This window comes from Rattus norvegicus, chromosome 9 (genome assembly GCF_021556685.1).
Source record: "Rattus norvegicus strain SHRSP/BbbUtx chromosome 9, alternate assembly SHRSP_T2T, whole genome shotgun sequence".
NCBI lineage: Eukaryota > Metazoa > Chordata > Mammalia > Rodentia > Muridae > Rattus > Rattus norvegicus.
This window is the reverse complement of record NC_141542.1, coordinates 13,659,799-13,683,218: the sequence shown is the minus strand read 5'-3', so window position 1 is coordinate 13,683,218 and position 23,420 is coordinate 13,659,799. Positions and strand designations below refer to the sequence as shown.

The 23,420-nt window shown below is 39.6% G+C and overlaps 1 protein-coding gene across 15 annotated transcripts; it reads left to right on the top strand.

Annotated features, from left to right (window-relative positions):
- On the top strand, positions 1-20,844 carry LOC148003335 (sulfotransferase 1C2-like). 15 transcript variants are annotated; one of them, XM_087568314.1, is made up of 10 exons: positions 9-219; positions 5,837-5,910; positions 6,493-6,609; positions 9,387-9,564; positions 9,906-10,041; positions 14,509-14,606; positions 18,062-18,188; positions 18,621-18,715; positions 18,850-19,030; positions 20,643-20,844. In XM_087568314.1, the coding sequence occupies exons 4-10, from the start codon at positions 9,532-9,534 to the stop codon at positions 20,753-20,755; spliced, it is 783 nt and encodes a 260-aa protein (XP_087424440.1). In that variant the 5' UTR covers positions 9-219; positions 5,837-5,910; positions 6,493-6,609; positions 9,387-9,531; the 3' UTR covers positions 20,756-20,844. The 15 variants fall into 15 exon arrangements, with proteins under 15 accessions (XP_087424441.1, XP_087424440.1, XP_087424437.1 ...); XM_087568312.1 differs by having other exon boundaries at positions 88-219; positions 5,832-5,910; XM_087568320.1 differs by having other exon boundaries at positions 103-219; positions 5,832-5,910; positions 6,496-6,609.
- Positions 20,845-23,420: the final 2,576 nt, after the last annotated feature.

The window sequence follows — 23,420 nt, the reverse complement described above, 5'->3', positions numbered from 1 at the left end:
GATTTCCTGAAGAAAGCCACAGCATTCATGCCAAGATGTTCTGGTGCCTCCAGGATGGGGTCAAAGTGTGTGGATTCCTGTGCTGCCAGTTAACCTTGGATCAGGGAATTCACTAATCTGAAGGAGGACCTTTGGAAGAGACTGTTAGAAAAGCAAGACGTGCATCTGTTCTGCTTACTATCCTTAGACACACATACTGCTTGTGCTTAAACACTAACTGTAAGTAATTAAAGATAGCATATAGCACCGACTTTACTTAGTCCTTTAAATGAAATGCCATTAAACACTGAATAGAAAATATGCTGTTAGGCTGAAGAGATGGCTCAGCCATTAAAGGCTAGGCTAACAACCAAAAATGTAAGAAAATAGATTACACATTTTGAAAGATGAATAGGATTGTTGGCTCTTCAATTGACAAGGGCAAATTTCAAATGATGTTGGCTAACAAGAAAAGTTATTTTTCTTTAAAAGAAGTTGTTTAGAGTAATTTTCTTTTATGTTTGAGTGCTTTACCTGTGTCCACAGAAGCCAGAAGAGGGCATGGGTCCTGTGATTGGATTTACCAATTCTTGTAAGCCATTTCAAGTGTGAAATAGTTGCATGCAGTGTATGCAGAGACACCAAGACACAGGACTATCTACTACAGGGTAATTAAATGGCTTGATGATCTTGTACAGGTGTTATACCGGTAACCACATCTGCTCTGAGTTACTTGATTCTTGCACCAGCTGTGTCATTTCCAGAAGTCAGCATTTTATAGCTGTCCTCTATATCTGCTGGCTCATACACTCTTTTTCTATTTTGTGAGCAATTGGATAGTTCTTCTCTGAACTTGTGCTAAAATTCTGCAGTGAGTCCATCTGATCTTTGGCACTGGTTATTTGGGACATGTTTTATTTTTATTATTTCTCCAGTCTCATTACTAAGTTATGGATCTCTTTAGCTCATTTGTTTTTTATTGGTTTAATTTTGATATGTCAAGTGTTTCTAAAAATTCATCTGTTTCTTTCAGGTATTTTAGATTAGTGGAAAAGAGACTTAAAATATGTTCTTATACTTTTCTTAATTTCATTTATATGTTATAATATTTCCTTTTTCATTTCTCATTTTATTATTTGGGTCTGTAAAAACACACATGCACTTAGGCTTTCATTCAGGGCTTTCTACATGTGAGTTCTTTTTACTTTGCTTAGATTAACATAGAGTTTGCCAAAATATTTTCAGATGAAACTTTTAATTTAATGGATTCTTTGTAAACTTTTTTTTACTTCCATTTCATTAACTTTTGACCTCTTTTCATCTACTGGTTTGGGGTTTGGTTTGTTCAAGGCTTTTGGATGTATCATTAAGTTATTGATTTTTTGATCTCTCAATTAGATTTTCATTAAGCATTCAAAGCTGTAATATTTCATTGTGTTCAGATAGAATGCAGGAAGTTATTTCAATTTTCCTGTGTTTGTTGAAAGTCGCTTTTTGTTCTAATATACGGTGAATATTAGAGAGATTTCTTTGTCTCGTTGAGGAGAAAGTATAATTTTAATGTTCAGGTAGATGTGCTATAAGATATATTTTGTCCTTTTGTGTTGCGATTTCATTCAGTTCCAGTGTTTCTCTGTTTAGTTTGTGTCTGGACAACCTCTCAGTTTTTCACAATGGGATACTAAAGTCATCAAATGTCATTGTGGTGGTTAATCTGTGGATTTAGATCTAATAGACAGTATTTGTTTTATGAATTTGTGTTTAGTGCATTTATGGTTATAAATATTTACAGATTTTCTTTTCTAGAGGCTCCTTTACTCGAACAATGGGCTGTCAGGAGTGACTGAATATTTGAGGACTTTTACCATCTTTTCCCCTGGCTTCTAGCTGCCTGTTTCAACTGTGGCAAGCTGTATACCATTTCTGTTTTCTCATTTATTGGCGTCTGGTTGGTGTCCCACAGTTTGTTGTGTGTTAGAGGAAGCAAATAGAGCTGTTGGAGGGGTGTGTGTCACTTTAGTTCATCACTGTGACCATGAAGGAATCAGTTGTAATCAATGCTCACTAAATACATATGCCAGGTTATTAGAACCTATTGATTTATCTCTTTTGCATTCACCCTCAATACATAGCTGTTCAATTAGCAATATCACTCTTATATGGGATAAAGAGTCTAGAGTGACACTTTGAGTGTGAAAATAGTAGCATGCAACGTAGGATATCTCCACACAGATACTAGGACACAGGGTCTTCTGCTACAGGGCAATTGTGACTTGCGAGTCAACAAACAAAACCTCTTTAGAAAGGAGGTGGTAGAAGACATATCAGCCATGGAGGAATTACAGTATCAAAAGATGAGTTAAGCTTTAATTTCATGGCTAAAGCAAGTTTGGAAGTTGCCAGAAGAGATCTAGTAAGCTCAGTTTGATCTGAGGTTGCCAAGAACAACATCAAGGAATTTAATTTGCCTTCTTCATGCAAATATATATATATATATATATATATATATATATATATCATGGGATGATGTGAGTATAAATAAATATATACATAGTTTCTTCGTCTAAACTTTTGTTCTGTCATTTCATATGTGTGCATCAATGAATATGTTCTGGAAAGAAAGGGAAAAAGCCAGCATTTGTAACTACTTAGTCTGTGCTGGGTCTGTCTTTCTCTCTCTCTTTATTTCTTTTTAAATTTTATTTTTCTTGGATATTTTATATATTTACATTCCAAATGTTATCCCCTTTCCCTCTCTCCCATACCTCCTCCCCCTGCTTCTATGAGCATGCTCCCTCTCTTACCCACCCACTCTAACCTCAGAGCCCTGGTTCCATGTTTTTAATCTAACAGTACTGATTGGAGGTAGTTAGCATGACTCACATTTTATAGATATAGAAAAGAAATCTCTAAGAAGGTTCCACTGGATACCTGAGACCATGCAGCCAGTATTTTAGTTTCTCCATTACTGAACCCAAGTCTGTTTACTTGCCAACAGAACAGGACCCAAGTAACTAAGACTAGCTCTTGTGGTAGAAGAAAAACAAAGATTCTTTAGACTCGTGTTCTGAAATATCTTTTTAAACTCACTCATGCTTTAAGCTTCTTTTTAATCACAGTCAAGGGGAGATTGGGAATTAGTTTACTTTGTGAATCCTGGTGGTTAATAATTTTTTAGTTTGGCACACCTTAGCATCACGAGTCTTAAAAGGTAAATGAGGTCATGGATGTAAGCCTCATGTGCCAGGTTTGAGTAACTTTATAAGGGCTGCACTCATCTAGGCACAGGGTGCTTTGAGCAAAAGGCTGAATGTGTCAGCTTTTGAGTTATTTTTCTTTTTGAACATAAGCATGGCAATACTCTTGTTTTTCCCACTTTAAACTCTATCATACTGGAGAGGAAGAAGACCACGTAGCATGGGGACTCTGCAACAAAGCCAGGGCCTGCACATAGTGGGGAACAAGGTGGTCTTAGAGAGGGAGGAGCAGTGTGTTTGCCTCTGTGCATTTCTCTAAACAGCCTTGAGTCTGAAAGTACTTAAGGTAGTGGAGATTTATAGAACAGTGATCCCTAAACAGTGAGACTTACTTCCTCATTGGCCAGATGCCAAAGTTTGTTTCTTGTAGTCGTGACTCTGTTGATTAAAGCTCTAGCTGATCTCGTTGATTGCAGAGCATTTGAGATTGATTGCTAAAGGTTGGGTACATTTGGCATAGTAGAATTTGAGCCTCTGTGCTTGCCATATACCAGAAATACTTTCCTCCTTCCTCTAAATGTACCTTTGTACTTACCGAACACTGGGCAGTCCAGCTTTTAGACTGGTGAAAACTAGAGTTTGAAGGTAAGAACACAGCTTATCTGAAACATTTGGCATAACTTGTTGGTGTATGTTCTTAGTTCTCAGACATACAGGTGCTAATGTGTAAGTGGTGTAACTCAAGTCAGAAAGATCTTAAGTCTTAAGAAACCTAAGAAAAATAATAATAAAAAAAATCTGAAGCTAACATTGGCTGTGTTCAACTTAGAAATTCATGCAGACACCTTTCCACAATACCATCTCTATGTGCATACTGTACTTTTCCCTCACAAAGACTCCCCTCCTGTCAGCCATCTACACTGCTCTGGCTATGACTATTTCTTCACCACACTGGACCCTCTTTCGTCTAAGTCTGTGGACACCATTCAAGCTAGGCCTATAAAAGGAACTGGACCAGGTCTCCTGCTTAGGGAAGTTACTTATATAAGCAAGTAACCATAGCACTGTGGCATAAGATCTGGGAAGTTCTCATGTAAATTTAGATCCTCTTGCAGCTGAGGGTGGAGGACAGTTATGATTGCAAATCGTGTCTGGAGGACAGTGTGAGGACCTGTCTCAGAAAACAAGATGAAAGGTTAACTGTATGGAAAAGACTAGAGATTGTTTCACAAAGGAGGCCACAGGGACCTGGCCTCAGAGGACGAAAAGGAGCCTGCCTGGGAAAGTCTGTGTGTCTATCTGCCTTATTCTAAAAATAGCAGTGACCATAGCTGAGACCACCTATAAGTAGAAGCCCAAGGAAGCACTCTTTTTCTCTTCTAGCCTGCATGCTGTGGGCTGTCAGATGGCAGGTGTATTTCTACCTGTGTGCTCCTTGACCTTCTATGAGGTTATCAGAAGTAGAAAGTGTCATTCTCAGTATTTGATGTACCCAGTCTGCGAGGCACTGGTGCTCAGTAGCACAGGAAGCTGCTTTCAGTTCTTCCCCTGTGATCTCTGCTTCTGCTCAGCAGCAGAAGTGAGGTTTGTGCACACATCAAATTCCAATTCTGGGAACACATTCAAACTTGAGAATCTGATTTCAGCTGGGTGTCTGTGGCTTTTGTATCACTGTAAGATAAGGCATTCAGAAACCTCTATTCCTCCCCAACATTGTCAAGCTGGGCATGGTGCACACTGGGCAAACCTTTACTACAGAACTACACATCAGCCCCCACCTGACTCACTGTACATACTTCCATGGCCTCACTCAGCCCTCAAATCTACCTTTATACCACACAGACTCTATTAATGAGCTGGTCTCTGTCAACTGAAGATTTTCAGTCCTTACCTCAGGTCATAATTTTAAACTTATTTAAATTCAGTTACTTGTTTGGTCAAGTAACAAAGAAACACTAAGAGAAATGCATAATTTTCTTTATTTTCCAATGTTCAATGAAACAGCAGGTCTCTGAGCTTTAACTGATCATGCTATTCTGCTCAGTTTTAAAAAAAATTCCTACAAAAAAGTTCCAGATCAAGGTGTCTGTCAGTATGGTTTCTCAAGGCCTTTTCCTCTGCTTGCAGGGGGCCTTCTTTTACTATGTCCACACATGTTGTTCCCTGTGTACATCCCTTGGTATTTCTCTGTATGTCTAAATCTCTTCTAAGAAGAACCCTAGTATGATAGAATTGGAGCCTCATCTCAACTTAATGACATCATCAGGGCCCTGTCTCAAACTGTCACATTTTAAAGTAAGAAGATTAGAGCTCAACATGTGAATGTGGAGGCACACAGTTCAGTCCATCATATCCACCAATGCTTTTGCAATATTAGTTTATGCAAATAGTTTGCACTTGCTCACAAATTGAGCAATTTAAAATGATGCAACAAGACGTGGTAGTATGTATCTGGAATCGCAGCATTTTGGAGGCAGAGGCAGAGGCAGAGGCAGAGGCAGTGGCAGAGGCAGAGGCAGAGGCAGAGGCAGAGGCAGAGGCAGAGGCAGAGACAGAGGCAGAGGCAGAGGGATACTTGCAATTTTGTTTAGAAAAACAAAGGATGAATTAATTAACTCAAATTTTTTCCTTTATTCTTATTTTGTTTTGTGCCAGCCTAGGTCTGCTTCTGCCCTTGAGGTATCCAGGTACCATTGTGCACTGAGCAGGACTGAAAAGAAAAAAGTTTATTCTGGTAGGTGGATTTCACAGGGTGTCAGTCGGAGTGAATGCAAAGGGATAAATAGCCTTCTTTAGTGATGGTTTTCAGTGAAATAGCTCTCTCTTATTGGGGGTATTAAGGGGTATATATAAACCTTGGTGTGTAGGTAGGAGTTTTCATAGTGAGGGTATATTACTGGCTGGTGTTCATATGTTGGGAATGTTCCTTTACCTGTGGAGGACTATTTGATTCCTGAACATATCCTTACAGGGAAAGAGGAAGGTTAATCTCTAATTTTGCCATGACTACCTCAAGGGTTGCAAAAGTGGGGATCATAGGGTTTATGTGCACAGGGCATGCACACCCAGAGCAAGGAGGAAAACAGTCCAACTCCTGCTGGTGTCAGGATGAGATTTTCAAGGCTTCGACACATCAAACTTACTCTTGCTCTGGATTGGCTCCCTTGGTTGCATGGCATTCCAGATTCATAGGTTTAGTGCTTTGAAACAGTATTACTGTAACCTAGACTGGCCTCAAAGTCACACTCTTTCTGCTAGCTTCCCTCATATTGCTTGCCATCATAGCCTACTGATTGTTTTAACTGTTTTTGGTCAGAAGTTTGAGCAGATTACAGCGGCTGGGTGAAATGAAGTTTTGCACACCAAGAGGCTAGGGGAAAGCATCCCTCCTCAGTTCATCTGCTGAACATCAGCCTTCTGTTCTGTTGTGCAGGTAAAGGACTGAGGATGCTGCCTCCAATTTATCCTCAGCTTCTAAAGGCCGTGAAATCTATTCCCTTTTGTCTATGAGCTGGTAGTGGGAACTGCATCATCAGTATACTTAGAGAACTCCCATATCCACCACCAAAGTTCTATTGGAGTTCAAAATGAGAATGTGTTTGGGAACTGTTATATTGAATACCTAAATTTACATTTGAAAAGGACACTGTAGACTTGCAGACTTGTGCTCTCATGTTGCCAAGAGGGGAATGTGCTAGTAGAGATTTGTCTCTACAACCTCTCAGTTCCGGAGGCCATATTAGGCTTCCTATCTTAATAGATATTTGGTCATTCAAAGATTTCTGGTGGGGTTGAAGACTGATTACAGTCTCATAGCCTATCAGGCTGTTTAACTCTGAAAATACATATTTTTTGTATAGTTATCTATACTATACAAGCTAGCCAAGATATAATATAGATTTTAAGCCTTTCTTAAGCTGGAATGGATAACTAAATGTTCTGTTTAACTAAACAAGTGATGGACTGTGTGTTGAGTATATCATATGCTTTATAAATTTTAGAATGGTAATAATTGTACTCAATTTATATATAAGTGAAAAGGCTTTTTAACTGGACAAAAAGGGATAAATGTTGTGGTTTGCCCTGGAGTTATCTGTATTTTGATGCTAACTCCACTGCCCCAAGGACAGCTGTCTAGTCATGTACTCAGGAATCAGGTGACTTCAGTAGAAACTTCTCCCCATTGCCTGTCATTGGAGGAGAAGGAAGGATGGGTGGGAGAGAAGTTTGAAGGAAGAGGAGGAGACAGGAACAGAAAGAGAAGTGGAGAGGGAGAGAGAGAGAAGCGCTGGCAGGACAATGGACGCTGATGTAAAGATCTCACTCTGTGTATTTACAGATTGTTATTAATGTTCCTAAGGGATGGATGGTACTGGGCTTTGTATGTTTAGGTGGGCAATTATATCTTACCAATTGGCTCAAAGAAAAAAAAAAGAAAAGGACAAAAATACATTTTGTAATAACAATTTTTGTATTAGTTTTCTTTGTGAATATGGACTTATTGCATGGGCATCTTAAATTTCATGGACACTTGTAACTTAGAAGCAATTTTTAAAGAAGTTTTATGAGATTAGTAGACAGATACTAGCTGAGGTCTTTATCAAACCATTGATTTAGAATCTTGTAAGCCTTCTTATGTTTAGAGGAATGAATATTACTTATGCTAAACCTGTGATGTGGATTAAAAGTGAAGGGGGAATTTAGGGAAGGACCTAACATAGAATGTATGTTAGAAATGTCAGTGCTCCAAACCAAGTGAGTGAGCTTACACTTGCCACTTCAGAACCAAGGAGACTGGAGCAGGAGGATTGTACATTCAAGGCTACAGAATGAGCAATGGGCAACCCTGGGATATGTAGAGACCCTATCTACTCTTACCTTAAAAGAAAAGAAAGGGGAGATGGCAATACTTTATCTTCCTCTGCTGAAGCTGATTATATCACATCTCAGAGTTTTATGGGAAGTACACCCTCTCTGCAATACTACAACTGTAGCTGCTGCTTATATTGGAAATGTTTTCAAGTAAAACCGGGTCTTCATTTTCTAAAAGCCCTGCATCCATTCCAGAGAACTCAGCTTTCTCTGGGAACCTGTCATCCTGATATTTGGTCTGGCCAGCCTGGACAGTCTTTGTTTCTCTCACTCATTGTAGTTTTCTTTACACAATTACTAGCAATTATTCACTGTTACACTTTCCATAAATATTCTTTCCCTCTAATGTTCTAGGCCTCAAATTATATAAGAACTAAAAACAAGTTGCTTATAATAAATAAAATAGTGGTGCTCACTATTGTAGCAGTCACTGAACATTACCTTGCTATCCCTCTGAGCAGCAGTGATAGATGTGCTTTGAAACTCAAATAGCCACTTACTCTTGAGTATTAGAAGATCATTCATCCCTTCTATTCATATATTTGTAAGTTTCTAGGTATAGCAACCAACAACAAACAGTGGAACAATGTGTCTCTTTCTGAAAAAAAGACATAAAGTAGACTGTAAGTGCATGAGAAGATATTCATTAGTAGTCATGAAGGAAAAGCAAAACAAATCTATTGGGATGGAGATTTAAGGGAGATACATGTCAGTGATTCGAGAGTACTATATACTACTGGTAGACTTCTTAAATGATACAGCCACTGGAGGAAAGTTCTATGACAATTTCTCAAAAATGAGAACATACTATATGGCATATCTGCATTGAGTTATGAACCCAAAAATATGAATGTAGAAGCTTAGATATTTGTACATTTTTTATTGTACAATAGTTGAAAGGAGGTACTCCAAGTGCCCATGGACAAAGAAATGGATAAACAAACCACACTACAAGCAGGCATGCAATAAAAGTTAGCATTAATTGGGAAGAAAATCTGATGGCATGCCACAATACAGCCGATCCTTAAGAATATTCAACTAAATAAATTAGCTATTCACAAGAGGACAAAATGAACTTAGTCTAAAGCATCTAGAGTTTAAGGAGATAAAAAGGAAAATAGTGGTAGCCAGGCACTGAGATTTAGCAGCAGTGGGCTCCTAGCTTCCATCTAGAAAAGTAAAATGTTTTCAGGAGATTCAAGGTGATGGTAGACAAAGAACAGCAGGAATATTATTAATGCTACTGAGCCATCCACTTATGATACTTAAGAGTCATTTTCATGTTGTGTATGCTTTATCACAGTACTTTAAGAATTCCATTCTGATCTTTTCTCACAGGGACTAAACCTTCTTCCCTGAGACATCATGGCCCTGGCCCCAGAATTGAGCAGACAGACAAAACTGAAAGAGGTCGCAGGGATCCGACTGCAGGCTCCAACTGTTGACAACTGGAGTCAGATTCAGACCTTCAAGGCGAAGCCAGATGACCTCCTCATCTGTACTTACCCTAAATCAGGTAACCTGGTAGAGTAGTAGCCCCAGCCTCATCCTCTGAGCTATCTGAACTTCTCACCTAAGTTAGAACTACCTACAATGAGAAGCTGGCTCTTTTTGTCCCACAATGGGTGCTACTTCACATGTCTTATCCCTGGGATCTTGAAGCTTAGTCTCTTGTACCATTCATTTTTCTTGGGAAGAGGTGAGATTTGTCTCTACTCTTTTACCTTTCCCAGAGATCCAAAGTATTTCTTCTATAGCTAACAAGATCCTGGTTAGAACAGAAGGTAAAGCCAACATCTGCATCCACACCCGTTCATTAGTATGTTTGAAGAATAATCTTCTAACTCAATCTTTAAGGTCTTCCCAGGGACAACATGGATTCAAGAAATTGTCGACATGATTGAGCAGAATGGGGATGTAGAGAAGTGCCAGAGGACCATCATTCAACACCGACACCCTTTTATTGAGTGGGCTCGGCCACCCCAACCATCAGGTAAGAGACCCTGATTCCATATATGTTCCTCTCCTGTCTAATCTCTGTCCTTGTCCCTTCATCTTCTCTTTTTCTTTCCTATCCTGTCTCTCTCCCTCCCCCTAGTTGCTATTTGGAACAGCATCATGCTGTATATTAGGCTGGCCTTGAACTCACTGAGATTCTCCTCTTCTGCCTCCTGAGTGTTGGGTTAAATGTATATGCCACCCCTTCCAGATCCATTTTTTTTCTGTATTTCTACCAAATGTGAATCAGCAAGGAAGATAGATGCATATGAAGGCAAAATTCTGCCTAATGTTCTCATTATACCTTTGCTCTGGTCATGTGTAACTGCAGAATAGAGGAAGGAACAGAAATCTACTCATCAGCAGCTCACAGCCATCTGCTTTCAGTACTTTACCTTTCATAACCAAGTGGTTTCTGGACAGTGTCTTATGATTCAAAACACACACACACGCACACAAACACACGCATGCACACACACATACACACATATACACACATACACATATATACATGCACACAAACATACACACACACATGCACACACATACACAGGCATATTAATACACACACATACACATGCACATACATACATATACACACACACACGAGGAGGCAATTACTTTGTTCAATTGAAAAGCTATTTTCCCCGTGACGTTAACTGAACATTTTTCTTTTCATACATAGTTTCTAGTCTTGAGATTTCCTTGCTAAACATAATCCCTTATTGTTGTGAAATCAACCTTACTCAAGTTCTTAGTTCAAGAGCAATATGTGGCCAGACTCTTCACCAAAATATAATATAATAACCTCCAGCCCATCTCTCCATAGAGCAGTTCTGCAACCTCATGAGTGGGCCTCCATTCTCTACTCTTTTGGCACTGCGCTCTTCCAAATTTTCCCCAGATTGTCTGTGAAGCTTTGCTTACAGCATTTTAGGGCTTTTAAGCTTGATGTTCAAATTTCAGGACACATTATGAATCTGTCATGAAGCTCATCACAATTAGTCTATAGTTAGAAGCAGAGACAGATGCTAATGTGTTGCTCACCTTTTTTCTATTTAGTTTAATTTCCCATTGGGCTGCCAATCTGTGGGTGAACCTTTCTGGAAACCGCATTATGGATATACACACCCAGAGATACAGTTCATAGTCCAGTCAAGTTGACAATGGAAAGTAAGCATTATACCTTGTTACCTTCCAGACCTCATATCATAGAAGTAAGGTGGAACGTAAGTTTACACCATGCCCTCCCGCTGTATGTTTATAGTTAAATGCCACTTATTATCAGTCACAATTCTAGTTTTTTAAAAGTATCTCTGTTCCTTGTTTGGCAGGATTTCCGATTATTCGTATAAGAGAATCTTTACCATTTTCTGTGGATCACAGTCCAGATTCAAATGTGCCGCCTAACAGAATGATTTCATGCAATCTTTGAAGCAATGCAGGACTAATTCTCTAACCTCTCCACTGCCATTATTTGAAGAGCCTGATTGCTAGATTAAAGGAAAGACCTTAGGGACAGTCTGCAATATCTTTATTTCATCTTACTCCAGTTTGTCTCAAAGATTCACAGAGAAAGTCCCTACAAGAGTTGTAAATAGAAGTGCAAACATCACAAACCATGTATCAGAAAGGATGTAATAGAAGAAACATCACTGCACAGAACCGGAGAGATGTTTTTGATATGACAGGAAGGGAGGTGGAAAGAGTCTGCTCACTGTTTCTGATCAGCTCTGGCTCAAAAGGACAAATTTGGTTATTCTTGGCTTCCAGGTCATTATCCTCAAAATGATAGAGTGAATTCCTTGAGGTTCCAATAAGAGACTTCAGGTTTGGGTGTTGAGAGGGAAACTAAGAGGAGTTTCCTTAGAGATGTAAGTCTTGTTAGGAGAATTGTTAACCCCATGGTCATACAGATAGACAGCAGCATGAAAGGGCACTGATGAGAATCCAAGCAACATGGTAAAATGTGGGAAGTCCATTCTTATAGGTCTCAGAGAAATTGGGGGGTTTCATGAACTCAGGCTGACTAATTCCTATACAGAAGCAAAAGGAGGAGGAGGAGGAGGAGGAGCAGGAGTAGGAGGAGGAGAAGGAGGAGGAGGAATAATCCCAGGGTAGGAATGTAGAACTCCAGTGATGTGTGTGGGACACATCTATTGAAGTTGAACATGCTACACAGGTGTGGGATGTGTTGTCATTAGTGGCTTTCTGTTCTCCTTGGGTCTGGTAGTTTGGGCATCTAAATTTTCTTTTTTTTTTCTTTTTTTCTGGCTGTGTCTCTCAGGAGCGATCTACATCCGGCTCCTGTCAGCCTGCACTTCTGTGCTTCATCCATCTTGTCTAATTGGGTGGCTGTATATGTATGGGCCACATGTGGGGCAGGCTCTGAATGGGTGTTCCTTCAGTCTCTGTTTTAATCTTTGCCTCTCTCTTCCCTGCCAAGGGTATTCTTGTTCCCCTTTTAAAGAAGGAGTGAAGCATTCACATTTTGATCATCCGTCTTGAGTTTCATTTGTTCTAGGCATCTAGGGTAATTCAAGCATTTGGGCTAATAGCCAGTTATCAATGAGTGCATACCATGTGTGTTTTTCTGTGATTGGGTTACCTCACTCAGGATGATATTTTCCAGTTCCAAACATTTGTCTATGAATTTCATAAAGACATTGTTTTTGATAGCTGAGTAATATTCCATTGTGTAGATGTACCACATTTTCTGTATCCATTCCTCTGTTGAAGGGCATCTGGGTTCTTTCCAGCTTCTGACTATTATAAATAAGGCTGCAATGAACATAGTGGAGCACGTGTCTGTTTTATAGGTTGGGGCGGCATCTTTTGGGTATATGCCCAAGAGAGGTATAGCTGGATCCTCAGGCAGTTCAATGTCCAATTTTCTGAGGATCCTCCAGACTGATTTCCAGAATGGTTGTACCAGTATGCAATCCCACCAACAATGGAGGAGTGTTCCTCTTTCTACACATCCTCGCCAGCATCTGCTGTCACCTGAGTTTTTGATCTTAGCCATTCTCACTGGTGTGAGGTGAAATCTCAGGGTTGTTTTGATTTGCATTTCCCTTATGACTAAAGATGTTGAACATTTCTTTAGGTGTTTCTCAGCCATTCGGCATTCCTCAGCTGTGAATTCTTTGTTTAGCTCTGAATCCCATTTTTTAATAGGGTTATTTGTCTCCCTGCGGTCTAACTTCTTGAGTTCTTTGTATATTTTGGATATAAGGCCTCTATCTGTTGTAGGATTGGTAAAGATCTTTTCCCAATCTGTTGGTTGCCGTTTTGTCCTAACCACACTGTCCTTTGCCTTAGAGAAGCTTTGCAGTTTTTTGAGATCCCATTTGTCGATTCTTGATCTTAGAGCGTAAGCCATTGGTGTTTTGTTAAGGAAATTTTTTCCAGTGCCCATGTGTTCCAGATGCTTCCCTAGTTTTTCTTCTATTAGTTTGAGTGTGTCTGATTTGATATGGAGGTCCTTGATCCACTTGGACTTAAGCTTTGTACAGGGTGATAAGCATGGATCGATCTGCATTCTTCTCCATGTTGACCTCTAGTTGAACCAGCACCATTTGCTGAAAATGCTGTCTTTTTTCCATTTGATGGTTTTGGCTCCTTTGTCAAAAATCAAGTGCCCATAGGTGTGTGGGTTCATTTCTGGGTCTTCAATTCTGTTCCATTGTTCTATCTGTCTGTCTCTGTACCAATACCATGCAGTTTTTATCACTATTGCTCTGTAATACTGCTTGAGTTCAGGGACAGTGATTCCCCCGAAGTCCTTTTATTGTTGAGGATAGTTTTAGCTCTCCTGGGTTTTTTGTTATCCCAGATGAATTTGCATATTGTTCTGTCTAACTCTTTGAAGAATTGGATTGGTATTTTGATGGGGATTGCATTGAATCTGTTGATCACTTTTGGTAAAATGGCCATTTTTACAATATTAATCCTGCCAATCCATGAGCATGGGAGATCTTTCCATCTTCTGAGGTCTTCTTCAATTTCTTTCTTCAGTGTTTTGAAGTTCTTATTGTACAAATCTTTTACCTGCTTGGTTAAAGTCACACCGAGGTACTTTATATTATTTGGGTCTATTATGAAGGGTGTCGTTTCCCTAATTTCTTTCTCAGCTTGATTCTCTTTTGTGTAGAGGAAGGCTACTGATTTATTTGAGTTAATTTTATACCCAGCCACTTTGCTGAAGTTGTTTATCAGCTTTAGTAGTTCTCTGGTGGAACTTTTGGGATCACTTATATAAACTATCATATCATCTGCAAATAGTGATATTTTGACTTCTTCTTTTCTGATCTGTATCCCCTTGATCTCCTTTTGTTGTCTGATTGCTCTGGCTAGAACTTCAAGAACTATATTGAATAAGTAGGGAGAGAGTGGGCAGCCTGGAGTGGATGTTCTCATGTGCTGAGCAGACTGTGCAATCATCTCCTGAATTGTGTTACAGGTGTGGACAAAGCCAATGCGATGCCAGCTCCAAGGATATTAAGGACCCATCTTCCCACTCAGCTGCTCCCACCGTCTTTCTGGACAAACAACTGTAAGGTAAGACAGTAGCAGTTCCTATCGGGACTGGAGCAGGGAGCCCAGGGCCTCAGCCCTTCACAGCCTGAGTGAGTATAGCTTCCTTAGCAGTACGCTGTACCTCTGAGACCTCATACTGTGCAGTAAAGTCAAACACCATGCTAGATTTAGTAGAGTGGTTCCCCAGAGGCTTTCAAATGTGATGTGAAGGCCGAGGGCAGACTGAGGTACTGGGGATCATGTGTTCTTCAGTGAAGCAGACTGGGAGTGGGGAACGGGAACCATAGGCTGTAGGCTATAGGAGGGCTTATGGAGTGGAGCACAAAGAAGACTGAGCAGATCAAGTGCAAAGGACTGATGTTCAAAGGGTAAATCCCAGTGGAGCTGCAAAGGAGGCTTGGATGGAGCCTCAGAAGCCTCCAGGCTGCTGTCACTCTTTCTAGGATTATGTCATGTGTCCCAATGTCTTGTCTATTGTGTTCCTGACACATTGAGGGTGTTGGACCATGGTAGGAGTATACCATGGGTATACCAAGGAGTATGCCAAGGGTACAGTAATCGTGCAGTGAGTGGAGCTGAGATTCAAGGATGAGGCAATGGCTTTTCTAAGAATAATCTTTTTCTTTTTTAAATGGAAATAGTGAAAGAAAGATAAAAAGGGACTGGAGAAATGGGCTCAGTGCTTAAGAGCATTGACTGTTCTTCCAGACGACAGAGGTTCAGATATTAGCTCACAACTGTCTGAAACTTCAGTACTAGGGGATATGATGCCCTCTTCTGGTTTGGATGGGTACTGCTTGCACATGGGTCATGATCATAGAAGCAGGCAACGCATCAATATAAATAAAACCATCGCATAATTTAAGCTTTAAGGATTGTTTTGAAAGGACTAAAGTATTTCTAGATAGCAGAAATATTGTTGGAGCTCCTACAATCAAATGACTGTGTATTGTCTGTAAAGGTGGGTGAGGAATGCCAATTCTATTCCTGGCATTACTGGGACCAGCTATCATGAAATCACTGAGGAATACCTCTTGATATTATCTGAGATCAAATAAGCTGAGGAAATTCCCAAGTTACAAAAAATAAAACTGAAATAAAATTAAGAAAAGCAGAATTATCATGGACCTGTGCAGTGGTATTTGATCCCCTGGATAATTCAGCAACATTAGCTTTAATGTTTGCACAGGGATTGAAACAGAACATACACAAGGAGATAAGAGAATGAGGAGAGAGCTTTGGTATCATGGGTCATCATCTTCCATGTATATGTAGGTGGAGGAGTTGAGCTCTGTGGTACAGAGAATAGTCTTCAATGGGTATATTTTCAGTTTTGAATGAGTGAGGTTATTAAGTATATAAAACAAGCCAAAGAAAAATAAATAGCAAGCAGCATGCAGATGAAAGGATGGAGTTAGAGAGATAGACAGACAGACAAACAACAAATCAGGTCCTCAAGCAGAAATTGCCTGGACAAGCCCTCTTGAATCTGACACTTTGTGTTCCCAGCACTTAGATTCCCAGGCAGAGCATAGTGTGTCCCTGGGCACGGCTTCCAGGTCAAGGAACAAATCACAGTAGAAAGATAATATTACAAAGGGAGGACTCACAAACATCTAGCAAAAACTACTGATGAATCTCCATTGGGATAGCCAGTCAGTTTACTCATAAAATACCCAGGCTGAGCAGAGTATTCCTCCAAGTAAAGGACTGGTAGGAAAGAGATAACATCAGGAGATCCTGTGCTCACACCATTTTCAAGAAACTGAGGAAGTTTAAGTATCAGCTGGAGTTTCACACTGAGGTTTCTCTCTATGGCTAAGGTTTCCAAGAGCTGATCTAGCATCTCTTTCCCAGTGGGCTAAACAAAGTTTCACCTGTAGGAAATAGTTCAACTTCCAGATGATCTCAGTAACAGAAGCAATTTACTCTTCTCTCCCCTCCTTGTAACAGAGTTAGTGGAATAGTCTCTCCCCAGATAAGGGATCTTGGAGAACACTTAGAACTACATGCTTGGTGTTGAAATGTGTGTATAGTAACCCAACTTCTGGAAACAGCTTGTCAGTGAGTTCAAACAACAGAAGGCAATTTACCAATATAATGTACATTGTGGGTCGTAAAGGAGACCATGGGTAGTTTCTGGATAGTCTTTTGTCACCCCTCAAAGGTTTTAAAGATTAATTCCCGCTTTTTGCCCTGTTCAGGACACTACAAGCTCATACAAGTCAGCTAAGATGACCCCAGTACCAAAAACAAGAGTATACTCAACAGAAATACACATGATCTTTTCTGAAGAGTCATCTCAGCGCAGACCCCCAGATTACCACTGTGATAATGATCATACATTGCAACATACATACATACATACATACATACATACGTACACACAACATACATAAGGGAAGAGAGCTTCATAAGGGTGTCTGCCAAAGAAGAGTCAGAGTTGGCCCCCAAAAACTTCTGACAAACCTGTTGTATGCAAAAATAAAAAAATGTTAATGCTGTATAAAATAGATCATTGTATTGTAAATGACATAAGGAAAGAAGGTGTGACTTTGAGTCAAATCATCAAATAAAGAAATGGTGTTTTATAATTGTATAAACACATATATATTATATATCATATACATTATAAATATTATGCATATTTAATGATTTATATATAAAACACTGAATGTTAAGAACCAGAAGTAGCCTAACTCTCAGACTGTGTGCATCTGGATAGAGAAATGTAAGAACTTGGAAAGGGGATGAATGAGGACTGAGGAAATGTGAGAGTCCTGTGTTGTGACTGGAAGCCACATCCATGAAAAGGAAAGAAGAAATTCATAAAACGTCAGTCAATACTGAGGTGAAAGACAACCTGAGTACAAAGTGCAAGAATCAATAAATAAATAAATAAATAAATAAATAAATAAATAAATAAATAAATAAATAAACTGAAACTTTAGAAAATTCTTTCCATTGGAGCGCAGAAGCATTTGGATTTGGAGGAAACATGGGTTAGATCTCTAGCAAGGTGAAAAAGTCTCCCAAAAGGGTCCTTATTCAAACGCACCTGGCATTTGTTTATTCTGTGTAGAAACACACAGTTTTGAAAGTGACCATCATGGAAGAAAGTTTGTGCTCATAGCAAGTAGGATCCATGGTGCTGCTCCACATCGAAACACCAGGTGGAGTGATTGCTTTCCCAGAAATCAGGCTGAGGTTTCTGGAAGGCTCAGTGGCTCTGTAGTTGATTCAGAGTATCTAGAGGAAGAGTTTGCCCCTGATAACAAAAGGGAAATCAAGAACTGAGATAAATTTCAATGAGTTAGGACTGGGCTGGGAGTATCATAATTGGTGACATTGCTCTAGGCTGAGTCTTGGTGCCAGGGCAGGAGAGTTGAGCATTCCCCAAGAGGACTCAGCCAGAGTGAGAACCCAGAACTTTTCATGTTCATGTTCCTTTAACTCACCTCTCTTCTTCTCCAAAGTTCCTTTATGTGGCTCGAAATGCCAAAGACTGCATGGTTTCCTACTACCACTTCTACAGGATGAGCCAGGTGCTCCCCGATCCAGGCACCTGGAATGAGTATTTTGAAACCTTCATCAATGGAAAAGGTAAATAAAAATGCATTGTCCCTCTGTGGTTTTACCCCGATTAGGCTGAGCTGAGAGAACAACCCCTGACAGTTGATCCCCCAGAGTTTCCTGTGCCTCCTATTTAAAGGCCTTTTATTCCGGGATTCCTGGCCTATAGACTTTCCTCAGCCTGTGTGACCCTGTTATAAGATGAGGGTGCAAGTGATTGTGCATAATCAACATGAAGCCACTTTAATTCTCATATTAAAGCAAAACCTCCAATACTGATAGAAACTACGTGACCTCAGAATTGAGCAGCTCAGTGACCCTGGAAATATCTAATACAGAATTTTTTCTTCTCTGATGTACCTGAAGCCAGAAAAAAGAAAAAAAGAAAGAAAGAAAAAGGAAAGTCAAACTTTCCTGACTTGGAAGGTTTGTGTCCATGAAAACAATTCTTGTTTTTCACAGTAAGTTGGGGATCTTGGTTTGACCATGTGAAAGGATGGTGGGAAATTCGAGACAGATACCAGATTCTCTTTCTCTTCTATGAAGATATGAAGAGGGTAAGTAAATCACTGCTTCAGCTCCAGGGACAGGGAAGCTGCTTTAGGAATGTGGTTCTGACAGGGATGTCTGGAAAAATGTGATAGTGTGAAAACTCTTTTCCAGTCCAACTCAATGCTACCCTCACTCACAGGACCCAAAGCCTGAAATCCAGAAGGTAATGCAGTTCATGGGCAAGAATTTGGATGAAGAGGTCGTGGATAAAATAGTCCTGGAGACATCGTTTGAGAAAATGAAAGAGAATCCTATGACAAATCGTTCTACAGTCCCCAAGTCTGTCCTGGACCAGTCCATTTCCCCTTTCATGAGAAAAGGTCTGTGGGGCTTATTTATCTCTAATTCTGAGCCAGTCCCTCTCCAATCCACATATTGTGATTCTAAGAAAGCTAGAGATTTGTTCCTAGTGTACAAGAAGCTCTACAAAGCAAGTCTTACAGATAACTAAGACAGACTCCCCTTGGTGCACACCTCCTTGGGATCCCTGCCTGCGGTTAGACTCATCAGATCTGACATCTAGTTTGATTCTGTCTCCAAATCATGACTCATGACACTTTCAGGACTTTCAGCATGTATTACTGAGACCCAGGCCCTTATTACTTCCTAGATTTTGAAAGAAAAAAAATCTGATTGTCCCTCATGATTCACTTTTAAGAGGAAAACGTTTTTTTTTAAAGTTAGTGTACTCAATAACTTTTTAAAACTCAATAGTTTGATGATTTCATACAGATCCTCAGTAAACCCACTTTCCAAATGTTAGGTACAGAATGAAACCCATCCCACTGTCTCATTGACACATGCATTTTTTCCCACAGCAGTGCAACCAGCACTGAGGTTTACACATTTCTCCAGAACATCTTTTGTCTTCCTTTTAGCACATGAATTAATTCATTTCATTCCTCTTGCAGTATACCAAGTGTTCAGGCCCTGAAACAAATCAAACTGTTCTATCTCTTTTCTTTATTAATCCTGGTGAGAATTTGACAAGTAGCTTTTTCCCAGCCCATCCATGTCCACCCTTCTTTGGATTCACTTGCGTTTGTTTCTTTGCTTGCTTTGGCCATAAAAACACAAATACAGATACCATGACATTAATCTGTTAATTACAATATAAACTGTGGTTATATTATACACTTTTGTATATAATGAATAAGAGCTATCTCTCCAGCGAAAGAAACACAGATCTCAAACATCACTGTTTGTACATGTTTGTACATGTGTTATAGACATACTATTACTTTTCCAATCATTTCTCTAATTATAGAAACTATAAATACTATGTTTACATTATAGGATCAATGCTACAATGAACATTTTTGTTCATCAAATTGCATAATTTCCACAAGAATCATAGGAATTCCAAAGATGTACTCTTCATAAAATCAATTCACAGAAATTAACTCTACACTTCAATAAATTTTCTAAACAAATAAAACTATTCAATTAGCATCTGAATCAAAGAAGCAATGAATTTCATCACCTTGAGCAATTTCGTGTGATATCTTTTGCCTGCAGTCACTTCCTACAGAGATAAATGTTCTCATTTTTCACTATAGGTTGATTTAGCTTGCTTTTAGATTATGTATAGATGGAATATCACAATATGTATTTTATTATGTCCAGGGTCTTTGGCCATTATAACATTTTAAGCTCCTCTGGTATGATTATATGTCTACTATTTGTTCATTTTTATAACTATGACTATCTAGTATATGTAAGCCAGATCACCTTGAATTAATCAACCACTTAATTTAGAAGCTGGTGCCCCTCCCAAAGACAAATAGGGGTCCTTTTCAGACAGGAGAAGTAAGGTGATGTGGAATTAGATTCCTGTTATGACAGCTCCATTGTGGTCCCTCCACCCTCCAGTCAGGGACACAAAGTCTGTCAATCAGAGACTGATGTTCTTGTCTGGGCTTTGTATTTCAGGAACTGTGGGTGATTGGAAAAACCACTTTACTGTAGCTCAGAATGACAGGTTTGATGAAATCTATAAGCAAAAGATGGGCGGAACCTCTCTAAACTTCTGCATGGAACTCTGATCAAGAAGGACATCTAAGACAGGAGTCTGTCTGCAAGCCTCAATTCAGCCAAAGGAAGCTCTGAAAGCAACCTGTAAAGGCCAAGGATTGTGGCTCCTACTCTGTGATAACTAACATCACATTACCATTCATAAAAGCATCATGTTTAGTATATACTTCCTCCACACTTCAGTACAAATCAGTAACACAGCTTAACGAGCTAGTAAATAAACACATAAATAAAACTCTAGTAGTATACATTTTATGATGACATTCTTCTAGAAGGTATAACCAGGATACTAACTCTGAAACACACATCAATAGTGATCATCTAAATTAAAGTACATGAAATCCTAAAGTCCTTCCTGTTCAGTCTGTTTTGCCTGATTACAATGGGAAGAGTCAACATGTTGCAACTTGTTGCAATGTGTTTAAGGGAGCGGGTTCTGTGGGAGGAAAGTGAGGGAAGAACTTCAAGGAGATGTCAGAAATCCAAGTCTTAGTAAAGGGAATCCTATTTCTAGGTCATAAAGAAACAGACAGAAGACATGAAGGTGGCCTTTGGAAGCACAAATTGTTTCTGGACAAGAGCAGAATGGAGGCTTGATGCTCAGTGTGGAGCCAGTTGATTTTTGATCTCCTGTCATCTCTTCTGAGGAACAGCTTGTACTTTTGCCCACTTTAGCAGAGTCCATCTGCATTTGCTTGCCAGCATACTTCCTTCCACCTCCCACTCGCTCCATGTCTTGGGCATCCTTTTACTCCCAGTAACCAGGCAATATGGAGAACACAGCATGTTGCACGACTGAATGATGGCTGGGAAGACAGAAAGGCAAACATGTTTTGGGTCTCAGCACTTACCCTGTCACTTTAGTTGCAGACGTCAGCACTGCTAAGCTGAGATCAGCAGGAGCAGCCTGTGGCATGAGCAGGATATATATGTGAGCTCAGGGTACCTAGCATGAGCTAGAATGACATTTCCTTTCAATCACTCAAATGTACACTTTCTCCTAAATGTCGAGGACGTGGGCACAGCATGTGTTACTGCCAGCAAGAGCCATTAGAATGTGTGGTAGAAGTTAGTGGGTGGAAGCTAAGAAACGGAATGTGACCTAGAAGAGAAGGAGTGCTCCTGGCCCTTGCTTTTTCTTTCCCTTGTTTCTTGGCCATGAAAAATTCAATAATATGAGGTGGGCAGTTTTGCTCTGTCATTTAATTCCATGATGATATTCTATCCATCTGACCATGGAATGTAAATTCCAAAAACAAAAGCTAAAATAAAGCTTTTGTCTTTATAACTTGCTTATCCCAGATACTCATTAAAGTGAAAGGAAGCTCAACAACCCATTCCCAACGATGTGGCTATAAAATGCTGAAAAACATCTGTAATTTTGTTGAACTTATAAGCAACTGTTTGGTTACTGCTAAAATCTAACTATATGTGCATAGATAATTGACAACTTCTATGATATAAAAGATGTTTATATCCTGATTGGATTGTAAATTTTTATTGTTTTCTTCTATGTCTTCACATGTGTATTGAAGTAATTCAGTTTCTGTAAGTAATTTGTCTGTTCTTACAATCCAAACCAAATAGAAGTTCCTATACCTTCCTCCTTTCAAGGTTAAGTTCATAACATCCCAGAGTCGCTCCAGCGTATTTAAGGCACAGCTTGTGTCTTCAGCCAGGTGCTGTTTAACAGTAAATTTGGGGTAAATTGTTGAAACTTGTTGGTGATGAACTTAAGCCTCTATTGGCTTTGTCTTGCTTGGAGTTTACATTTCTACTCAGAATTGAAAATAACAGTAACTTGTAAAGTTGTTCAAAATTGTAAAACATATAATGTTAGTTTAGTAAGTGTAAGATAATTTACCCACTGGTAATTTTAACTATTACTTTTGGAGCAAAGAATGAATAAAGTAAATGAAATATTACATCTGATGTATAGCTAAGTAATTGCTAGTAATTGACTTGTTTTTTTCATTATTTTTTCACTTTACAACCCAATATTAGCTCAACACCCCCTTACACTGTTCCTCCCCCCACTTTCCCTTCACTTTCTTCTCTGATCAGAGGGAGTCCCTCCCTGGGTATCACCAAACCCTGGTACATAAAGTCACTGCAGTACTAGGCGTATGGTCTCCCACTGATGCCAGACTAGGTGCCCCAGTTACGTGTGAATGGTATGTACAGGCAGGCAAAAGGTTCAGAAGCAGCCCTCACTCCAGTTGTTGGGGGACACCCATGAAGACCAAGCTGCAGATCATCCACGTATTTGCACAAGGCTTAGGTCTAGCCCATGCTTGCTCTTTTCTTGGTTGTTAATTCTCAGGAAGCTTCCAAGGGTCCAGGTCAGTTGCTTCTGTTGGTCTTCCTCTGAAGTTTCTATTCTCTGCCCATCCCATCTTTCCAACAACTGCTCCACAAAAACTCTTCAATCTCGGGCTGGAGAGATGGCTCAGCGGTTAAGAGCGCCCGACTGCTCTTCCAGAGGTCATGAGTTCAATTCCCAGCAACCACATGGTGGCTCACAACCATCTGTAAAGAGATCTGATGCCCTCTTCTGGTGTATCTGAAGACAGCTACAGTGTACTTATATATAATAAATAAATAAATCTTTAAAAAAAAAAAACTCTTCAATCTCAACCTAATGTTGGGCTGTGGATCTCTGCATCTCTATCAATT